Source organism: Maylandia zebra, linkage group LG17, assembly GCF_041146795.1.
Source record: "Maylandia zebra isolate NMK-2024a linkage group LG17, Mzebra_GT3a, whole genome shotgun sequence".
NCBI classification, from domain to species: Eukaryota; Metazoa; Chordata; class Actinopteri; order Cichliformes; family Cichlidae; genus Maylandia; species Maylandia zebra.
This window is the reverse complement of record NC_135183.1, coordinates 4,448,496-4,458,810: the sequence shown is the minus strand read 5'-3', so window position 1 is coordinate 4,458,810 and position 10,315 is coordinate 4,448,496. Positions and strand designations below refer to the sequence as shown.

The 10,315-nt window shown below is 41.6% G+C and overlaps 1 protein-coding gene across 3 annotated transcripts; it reads right to left on the bottom strand.

The window, feature by feature from the left end:
- Nucleotides 1-951: 951 nt before the first annotated feature.
- pfkfb3 (6-phosphofructo-2-kinase/fructose-2,6-biphosphatase 3) lies at nucleotides 952-8,305 on the bottom strand. 3 transcript variants are annotated; one of them, XM_004568851.5, is made up of 16 exons: nucleotides 8,047-8,305; nucleotides 6,151-6,279; nucleotides 5,888-5,984; nucleotides 5,722-5,788; nucleotides 5,557-5,631; nucleotides 5,411-5,467; nucleotides 5,175-5,299; nucleotides 4,857-5,064; nucleotides 4,606-4,752; nucleotides 4,405-4,509; nucleotides 4,166-4,295; nucleotides 3,927-4,054; nucleotides 3,603-3,791; nucleotides 3,400-3,422; nucleotides 2,990-3,040; nucleotides 952-2,435 (listed from the first exon to the last, which is right to left on the bottom strand). In XM_004568851.5, exons 1-16 carry the CDS (start codon nucleotides 8,114-8,116, stop codon nucleotides 2,429-2,431), a joined length of 1,608 nt encoding a protein of 535 aa, XP_004568908.3. In that variant the 5' UTR covers nucleotides 8,117-8,305; the 3' UTR covers nucleotides 952-2,428. The 3 variants fall into 3 exon arrangements, with proteins under 3 accessions (XP_004568908.3, XP_004568910.3, XP_004568909.3); XM_004568853.5 differs by lacking the exon at nucleotides 2,990-3,040; XM_004568852.5 differs by lacking the exons at nucleotides 2,990-3,040; nucleotides 3,400-3,422.
- Nucleotides 8,306-10,315: the final 2,010 nt, after the last annotated feature.

The following is a 10,315-nucleotide window of genomic DNA, read 5'->3' as shown; positions in this document are numbered from 1 at the left end:
GTTATATCCTGTTTTAAAATGTATTGTATGACTGTGTGTATAATCAGTTATAACTAATGCCCAATTGTCCAAATGTAAATTACTATACAAAAAATTAAACTTGTTTATGGTTAAAGCAACACAGAATGCAAAAAGGTGGTACAAATAGAGCTCAAAGTTGAATGAATAAAAGCATGTTTAGCTAAAAGTTTCAATAACAGAAACAACATGCACAACATGAGTGCACATAATTTTGGTACATGTGAACCTCCATATATCAACATGTTGATGTTTAGCAGTGTAATATGATGACTACTGTGAAGCTTTGGTGTTGTCCATTATGGATAATCCTGACCACCCTCTGCACCATTTACTCCACAGGCAGTGGAGAACCTTCTCTAACAGACCGATCCAGCTCTGCTGACACAAGGACAGTTACTCTGTACAAATGCAACATTTACCGTGATAACAGTTCATCACAACACTTTACACACAGCAAGGAAGTTCTGTTGTGCTGCATTGACCACCTAATGTCAGTGAATACTTATTCTGATCTTCACTCAAGTCATCTTAATTCCTGTTTTTGCCTTGCCTATATTGATACATTACTTTGTATGTGTATTTAATTTTCAGATTTACTTTGTTGCTTTTGTTTAATCCAGATATTTTTCTCGTATTGTGCTATATGGCACTCTAGTTATGTCAAGTATACATTTACCTCATCTGTGCTATAGTGTAACTTTCAGCATGCTAACTCTTGCTGCAAAGCCATTATGCTGGCAGAAATAACTCACGTCATGCTAGCACTGCACTCTGCTTTTGTACCATGCCTTCTGTAATTTGTGGCTATAATGTAGCTTGCCATCACCAGTGTATGAGTGTGTGGATGGGTGGATGACAGGTTGTGCAAAGCACTTTGGGGTCCTTAGGGACTAGAAAAGCGCTATACAAATACAGGCCATTTACCATGCAACAAAATTTGCACTATTAACTCAACCTTCTTTTAGAAAAACAAAAAAGAGAAAAAGTGTCAGGCTTATCAGTGCTAGTCATTACTTCCTGAGTCCATTTTAGGCTGATAAGCAGCTTGTAACTCTGTGCAACTCCGTGACTCATGTGAATAGGTGAGACAGCCAGAACATGCAATGTCATGCACACATTAGCTCCATAAAAGGAACCAGAGTAGCCGGAGCATTATTGGATATGGGCCAATGAAAACAAACAGGGTTTTTCCCCCTTGAAGTGAATTTAATGGTTCAACAAAAGGGAGGAGAAAAAAAAAAAAAAAAAAAAAATTGCACAAAATATAATAATGTACAGTTCTATCAAAACAGTGTCTTTCCCTCTGAATACTTATTCACAACTACTTAAAAATAAATAAGGAATATAACAAAACACTTTTACAAAAAGAAAACATTTCAAGTATCTCAAGCAAGCCTGATACAGCAGTTTTCTGCACAGGCGTCACACTTTCCATTCAGTCACAACACAGTATTACAAAGAGTTACACACATTTTCATCAAGTCTCCCCACAAGGGTTCCAAGTCATCTCCCATACAATGTCACTTACACCATATGTACACTAAGATTTACAGAGCTATTATTAACAGCACGCATTTTAACAAAAATATAGGTGCTTAACTTTGTGCGTAGCAGACAATGAGAGCAAAAAGAAAATAAACTTGAAGTAACGTTTCCCATCAGAGACATCTCTAATGATCAGCGTGCACTGTGGCACTGAAACTAAATGGAGAAATTAAATATTGAGATGACATGTAGAGTTCATGGGTGAAATGTGGCGCCTCTCAAGTAACGAGTCTGGAGAAAAATGGCGAGAAGCAGCATTAGGCTTGCAAAACAAGCACTACAGGCACTCTACGGCAAAGATCACCTCCATCATTACTGTGCAGTAACATGAAAAACAAACTGACGAACAGAAGCAAAATGTTTCGCCACTGTGCAAAACATTGCTCATTGTGTAGTGTCAACATACAAACCAATCAATTACATAACTTTCAAAAGAAAAACATGAGTACGTGAAAATACAGTGTACAACTACTACAAAGTTGACAATGTAAACTAAAGACAAAAAAAAAAAAAAAAAAAGAAGAAGTTCTCTGCGAAACAGTCTTTGGTCTCTCCAAAGCAATAAACCACAATAAATTGGTTTCCATCAGAGATGCAAAAGTTCTATAAAATATTTTTCAAAAACAGATTCAATCACAGAAAAAAGGAAAAAAATTGAGACATCAATTAAATACAATAACTGTGTTTTGAACAGTAAGACGTGCAGCAACTTGTGTCCTGGGCTTTAAGGAGGAGAGAAGAAGTCGATTTTGGAGAACAACAATTTTACTTTGATGATGTTGCACCGACTCTTCAATGATCCACATGTCGGTAATGTTTCACTGGCAGGGCTGCAGGATGTCATGGCAACCAGGTGAGCTCATCAGGTTCTGCAAACAAAACAGAAGTTTAGATTCACTTTGTACTGCGGCAGCTGTGCACTACATAGCTACTATACAGATCCATAACACAAAAGGCAGCAGTCTTACGCAAAGAGTGGCCTAAGATAGTGTAATGTCTTAACCACACGTTACGTCATGCAGGTTTTCTCAGCCCTAATCTGCTCTTTGATATTTTTAGGTGCTGTGAAAACTTGCGTCGAGTTTGCCACTGTGCAAATAGGTGGCTGCATCGCTTTAATCCTTGGGTGATTATGACAACATGCACACAAATGCACACACCCTGCACCGTCATTCATGCTTTTCCACTGCACCAGCAAATCCTATCCTCATGCCACCAGTGAAGTGTACTGCTGTTGCATATTCAATTATACAATTAAGTTTGTTTACAGATGATTTCGAACATGGCTCCGCTCAGCAAATAAAAACACAGAACAGTTTAAGCCAACTCATCCTACTTTGCTGTGGTTGGCAGATTTAAGTAATGCACTGATGTGGCTGCTAGAAGAACTGAAGAAACTGCATAACCTTTAAAGTGTGTTTACCTTTGAAAGACTAAGAGCGAAACCACCTTTAGATAGTGGAGGATGGTGCACCTTTAAGCAGCACAAGACAGGCCGAGAATAGACCAAAACACACAAAGACAAGAACAGGACAGTCAGCATGAGGATCAGGAGTGTAGTAGTGATGAAAACAGGTTGGAATGACAGGAATGCTAAACAAAAACGTGGGAGTTCCCCATGAACTAAGAACTTCCCTTTTCCCGTTGCTTCCACAGGCAGGATTTTGTAACAAATCATCATTTCCCATTACTCAAGTTTAGATTAGAGTTATTATTAATACATTGTTTTTCCTGTAAAACAGTCGAGTACTGTGGAAGTCCGGAAAAAGAAATGTCATTGAATACGACACAGCACACAGTAGAAGAGGCTGACAGAATATCCTGAATACTTACAGGCAAACTTTGCCCAGCCAGTGCTAAGAGGTGTGGAAAAGGAGGAGAGGGCAGAGGGGAAAAAAAGAAAAAAAGGACGAGAAGTAGTGTGAGTGAACGCATGCAGAAAGCTGTCAGGAAGGAAACGCATCTGTGACTCGTCACTTCCTGAATACTGTTCAGCTGGATATCCAGTATAATTTTAAAGGTTTTGATAATCCCACCTGTCCAGGGAGAGTGAGGGGTATGTGTGATGGGCTGCAGAGGGCCAGCGCAGAAACAGAGGGGGGCAACTCCTGGATTGGGGCCTCGTCCAGGTCGTCGATGCGAGGTTTCTTAATGTTGGACTCTGGGCTGGTAAGGGGAGTCACGCTGTTCCTCCTGATCAAGGTGCCAGGACCTCTCTTAACGTCCTGCAGGGAACCAAAACAAACAGACTTGATGGTCAAACACATGCATGGAGTTTCATGAATAAGGACAATGAACAGCAGCTGCTCAGACACAGGAAGTGACAATGACTCCAGCTCTCAGAAATGAGCTCCCATTACCTCTGGTCGCTCCCTGTGGGTGTTTACTGCCTCCACATTCAGGGAGATTGACTCCACTTTGCATCCATAAGCAACTGGGGTGAGTTTGAGCACCGTGTGGAGGGGACACTTCAGGTAGGGCATTTCATCTGGAATAACAAATGGCAAGGAAAATATAAATAAAGATTAAAAACGCATGCGAGGACACATTTGGATTTGACCTTGAACCCAGGCGGGTTTGTGGGATTTGGAGTACCCACCTGCACTCTTATCCAAGAAGTAGGCCAGCAAGCAGCGCATGACGGCCTGGTGGCAAATAACCAACACGTTCTCTTGCCTCTCCAGCGCCATGATGACTGGCTCGACCCGCTGCACAAGGTCCTGGTAGGACTGCAGAGGTAGAAGGGGAAGGGGGGGGGGGGGGGGGGGGGTTTAAAAAACTATTTGCTTTATATTTTATGAGGTAAAGTGTCAATGCACCAAACGGCTGCTTGTGTACCTCTCCAGCAGGGTAGCGGTAATAATATTTATCTTCATCTCTCAGTGCAAACTCCTCAGGGAATTTCTCCTTCACTTCATCGTACGTCATCTCCTCACAGACTCCCTAAAAGAACACACCGCGCACGTAGTCAGCTTAGACATGATGTGCAATTAGCAATGTGTAATACAACCTAAAAATACATCTTTGAGTGACACTCACTGCATCAATCTCATTAAGAGCCTTCCACTGCTCGTACGGGACTCCGAGGTGCTCGGCAGTCTGGATGCTGCGACACAGCTGGCTCGTCCAGACCTTCAGGTCCTTCAGCTGCTGCTCCTCCACAAATCGAGCCAGGGCGGATGAAAACTACAGCAGGCAAAGCAGTAGTCATATTATCACCTGGTGTTCATTATGAAAGGTTTAAAAAGTATCAGCTGAGCAACTGGAAGCTCTTATGCTCTCTTTTGTACCTGTTTGCCATGAGGAGAGAGGCCAGCGTCACCCCCCACCCTTCCCTTCAGATTGTCCGTGCTCTCCCCATGCCGACACAAGTAGATGGTTCGGGGCTGGACGTGGATGTTCATCAAGTAGTAAACGATCTTGCTCTGAATGTGATCCTGGATGCGGTTGACGAGAAAACGGCGACCCACATCGATTACCTTGATGAAGGAAAGATCCCTGGGAGAAGACAGGATGCAAATGATTCATCTGAAGGTTTGCAATGAGGCGACATAACCAGCAAGAAAAATCTAAGCCACAAATTAAATTTTAATTTTATTTTTTTTTACCTGTCGTATTGATCTGGGTCCAGAGGCTGGTAGCTCTTTTTGTAGCATTCAATTCTTTTCTGGAAATCCAGCATGGCTTCAGTCTTGTTACAGTCCCGGTAGTCCGGGCAGGACACCTTCACTTCCTGCGTAGGAAGGAAAACTGTCAGACGGCGAACAACATGCCTGATGCCAGAGATTTGTGAGCATTGTGTAAAAACAGCACAGTAATGTCTGAGGTTATATTTGTGACTCACCATGATGTTCGACGCAATGACGCTGGGATCATCGCACACAGACTCGATGAAGAAGATCTAAACAGAAAAGTGAGACTTTGTTTAGAAAGGTGCTCCACATCACTGATTCAGTACTTTGGTACTCCGATAACGTTAGCAGCATGTACCTTAAAATCATTCTCTTCCCCGAACTTGAGGATCATGTCTCGCCTTTCTCTTGTTGTGTTGGTAGCGTCAAAGACCTACAAAAAAAGAGAAAGGTTTAAGAAAAGCTTCACCACAGGATAAGGTTGTTACAGAAACAAGTTATTTGAGAAAATGGGAAAACTCACCGCTACTTGGCCACCTTCGTCCTTCAAATAGGACCTGACATCTCTCAAGGCTGCTAAGGCACACTGCCTGAAAAGCAATGATAAGAAAGGTTTGTTTTCTTCTTCTTTTAAATAAACAAAATATGTTTTTATTTGGGGTGTTTGTGTAACATGAGGGGAGACTTACTGCCTGATTTTCACAGCACACTCATTGTCAGGCTTGAAGAAATCATAAGAGCTGTAGTTCTTGACTGCTTCTCTGCGGTACTCTCCTACATTGAAGACTGCAACACACACGAGGAAGACAAACAAGTGTGAACACAATCTCCTGGAATTGGAAACATGAGCTGATGCCATTTACTTCCAGGACCACAGTGTTACTGTGAAACTGACAAGCTACTGAACAAATAGGAACAGTGTACAAATGTGTGTTGCCGTCTGTAAGCATACCTTTGGTGGGCATGCCGATCCAGTTGAGGTAGCGGGTGAGTTTCCTGGACATGTACGTCTTGCCCCTAGCCGGCAGACCCACCATGACAATGACGGTGGGTGGGTTGGCGAAGTGGGGAGCACCACCTGCTGTAGAGACATTGTGAGATATCACAATTGCGCTTGTTTGCAAAACGTAAAACATGTTTTGTGTGTTTAACTTCAATTATTCTAGGGGTCTTTTTGGTCCCCTGGGTCCCATCTCTTTAAGCCAACAATACGCTGATCGGCTGCTCATCGTAAACAACATTTGATGAGCAAGTGGCTGGGGCTTCTGTGGTCACAGATGACCATAACAGACATATACCCTTATGTAACTTATGTGAAGTCAGTTTTTTGCTCCAGTGATTAGCTGAACATATACCAATCTCATTATTTGAAACTTCGACAGTATGCAATGCTTTTAATTACAGGTCCATTATTTTGACTAGCATCAATGAAACACTGACTTTAAGTAATTGACTGCTGTGCAAACTAAGGTTTGTATCCAGTTGCATAAATATCGGGTTTTGAATTATTCTTTCAAGTCACCAACCTATAATCTCCATTTCCCACTGGCGGGCTCACGTTCAGCTTCAACCTCACTGCACATCTGACCCACTTCTGTTAGCCTTCACGAGCCAGGACAATTTGTGTTCACATGACCAAATATACAGTAAGCCCCCCACCCCCAGAGGCTCATGGGAGATTTTACAGGGCTTGCTTCGTGTCACGCCTGCTGCCTCTCCGTCCGCCTGCTGCCTCTCCGTCCGTGCAGCATCAGCCATTCATCTTCAAATAGGCCCACGCATCCCCACAGCACTGCTAATCTTGTTTCCACAACACAAGTGCTTAAACGGAAAGACGGATCAAATTTTAAGGAGATGCTCAGACATCAGAGTCAGCCTTCTCTGTGTTGAACCTCCATCGTTCACAACTGATCACCAATAGTTTTAGGTCTTATGACAAAAAGGTTCAGTTGGATAAATTTGCAGGTTTATCTCTGGATCAGACCTAAAACAAAGCTTAAGCCAAACTCCCAGCACTGACAGACGATTGGTGAACCATGTGCAAAATCCTATCAATAATCAGTCAGAAGCAGAATGAAGTAGCCAGTGCATTCATGTGTATTGGAAGTGGGGTAAAAATACTGTTATGTTGATTTTTTTTCTAAACTTACTAATAAGAAATGTGCAAATGATTGTAACAGCACACAAAATATCAAAGACCAAAAAGGGAGAAAAAAAAAAACCACACACCCACACACACACGAAATTCGCTTTACTTCTATCAAATAGGTCATTTCCTTTAGCATTTAATTCAGTTTTAAATGATCCAGAAGCAAGAAAGCAACGGCTTCGAGTCACCGCCCCATTCACGGGCATTTGCCGATTGACCAACTAGAAAACGGAACCAGCATCGTTCGCAGGTTGCGCGGGGGAGGGGAACGCACAAACCATGGCAACAGGAGCTTTGTCAGGCCGGAGAGAGGTCGTGACGTGTTGCACGTGCTGCGCGAGACCACCAATCAATGAATGAATGATGCCGGTTTTTCGACTTGGCGATTTAGAAGACCGGCGTACGCGGCAGGTGCAAAGACTCAAAAATATTGGACCAAAACTGCAATTCAGTCACAAAAGTAACACTACGGGGTTGTTTTACAGCAATGCAGCGACCTGGTGACGTGATAAGCATTCATACGGCAATACCCACCCAGCACCACACTCACATGTCGTCAGAAAAAAAAACAGAAAGAACTAGCTTGATTAGCGTACGTTAATACGCGAAAATACATTGAAAATACCAGTTATCGTTACATTTAAGAAACTACTGAGGTACCCACGAGCAAATAATAATATAATATATGCAGTGTTTTACCTCTCCGCCTGTCATCCTTTGTGGGAACCCAGATCTTTTGGATCCTGTTCTGGGTGAGCTCTCTGGGCATTCCTTTGGGCCTTATGAACTGCACAGCACACAGGAGAACTAAGACGCTTAAATCCCGTCGATAAAAAGACTTCGAAGAGCCGGAGGCGATGTAAAACTAGAGCGTAGTTCTTCCGTTCAGTGTGTTCAGCGTACTGACCGGTGCAGAGCCGGGTTTAATCTACCGGCCTGTGCCACACATCCGCTATTTAACTCCGCCCGCGCGGCCGGCAGACAACGTGACTTGGGACGCGCGCGCGCAAGCACATACGTTCACACATATTACACGCGCACACAAGCTGCGCCACAGCGCCACTCTGTGGCAATCCTTAGAACAGCACTTAATACGTAACCCCTTTTTCATTATCGACATTGTGTGCAATAGTTCTTAAACCGACTGCAATCCACGGTATATTACTCATTTCATTCTATTTTTAGCAGCGGCGCCAGCGGCGGGTATAACTGATATCTGATATTTATTAATTAAAGCTCCATGTGGTTCTCTAAGACTGATTTTCAAATATTCCTGAAGCTTTCTGCTGTAGGTTTATTTTTAAAATATTTTTTACCATTTCAAAATGCAGCATTGCCATTAATTTCCATTTTGTCTCGGTCTAACGTGTAGTGTGAATTAACAATTTTTCTGTGTATTTTTGTGTATTCATAATATTTTCGAATATTATTGTTTTTATATTTTTTAGGATAATTCTGATAAAGTTTTTATAAAAGGGGGCTATTTATGCGTTTTATTTTATTTATTTATTTGTATTTTATCAAAGAACGATTCGAAATTGATACGATTTCATGTATGAAACCTCCACGTCCGCGGTCTTTGTGGTCAAGATGATTTGCCCCCCCCCCCCCCCCCCCCCCCCCCCCCACGTTCTCCACGTCCACTCGCAACCCCCAACAAAATCTAAGCTACTTTGTTCAGTCTAAAGATGTGTGAAACCAACCCCAGAAGAGACGTGCAGGGCCTCACATCACCTCTCTCTCCTTCCTCATTCTGGGCCGTCCCACTGAGTCACAATGGGTATCATTAGACATACACTGGTGTGGATTTAACTTTTTCAAAAATGCCCGCATTAGCCAAGCACGCTTTCATCTTATAGCGCAATGAGGACATTCGAAGGGAAATGACGTGGAAAGGCAGAAATGACAGACAAATGATACTGAAAGAAGCTCAGGTTTGGTTAACAGCTGAAGAACCTGGAGAGGTTTAATGACATATATATACAATGACATATAGACTATATGTCATATGACATATAGACTATATGTCATTGTATATATATATATATATATATATATATATATATATATATATATATATACATATACGATGAATCATATATATATATATATATATATATATATATATATATATATATATGACATATATATGACATATATATGACATATATATGTGTGTGTATTATTTGAAAGGTTTTAAACACTTGCTCTAAAAATGTCACTTTGTTAATTTTAAACGTTTAAACATTTAAACGTGTTTTTTTTACATTCAGTTATCCTTTCCCAACAGACTGAGCAAATACAACTGACTTTGCTTTGCAGTTGGCTTTGTAACTTAAGCCTGAGTACTATAACAACAGTCTGCAAAGGGAGAGCTCAGAAAAGCTGAGCAGACAGACAAACTGATACATTACTCTCCAACTATAAAATATCAACAGGCATTCTATGATCCCATTACTGACTTTATAATGGCTTTTTAAAAATGTATTGACGTGTGTGAGATCTTTCTAAAAAAAAAAAAAAAGTGCCACATAGTAACATCAAAAAAATATGGGACAATCTGAAACTTCTTCATTGCCTAAGTTGGGACTCCTTCTGACCTCCTTTCAACCTTTTCCCCAAACCAACCATGATTCTCTACATCGTGTCCTGTTTACAGAATGAATCAGAGTGACAAACTCTTTCCTCTTGGACAAACAGTGGGCACAATAGTTGTGGAATTTACATCCATTGTAAATATTCATACCACGCACACTTCCCCCCCTCCAACCCCCAAGCTGATTAAGAGTTAAACAAGGTCAGGTTGTGAACTTTACCTGGAGGGTTGAGATATGTTCGGAGTCTGAAGTGAAAGGGTTCAGCTGGAATGACTGTGAAAAAAAAAACATATTTTCCCCAGAAAAAGAAAGCAGGACACATATAAATGTTTGTAGAAGCACTGACACAGTTCTGGAATTTTAGATAATAA

Bases quoted from the DNA above. Each gene is read 5' to 3' on its own strand.
- pfkfb3 (XM_004568851.5), bottom strand. From the start codon at position 8,116: ATGCCCAGAGAGCTCACCCAGAACAGGATCCAAAAGATCTGGGTTCCC. The intron at 5,065-5,174 runs GTAAAAAAAAAT...GTCTTCTCCCAG, and splicing joins GACCCAGATCAATACGACAG to GGATCTTTCCTTCATCAAGG. The intron at 4,510-4,605 runs GTGAGTGTCACT...GTGTTCTTTTAG, and splicing joins CTCTTAATGAGATTGATGCA to GGAGTCTGTGAGGAGATGAC.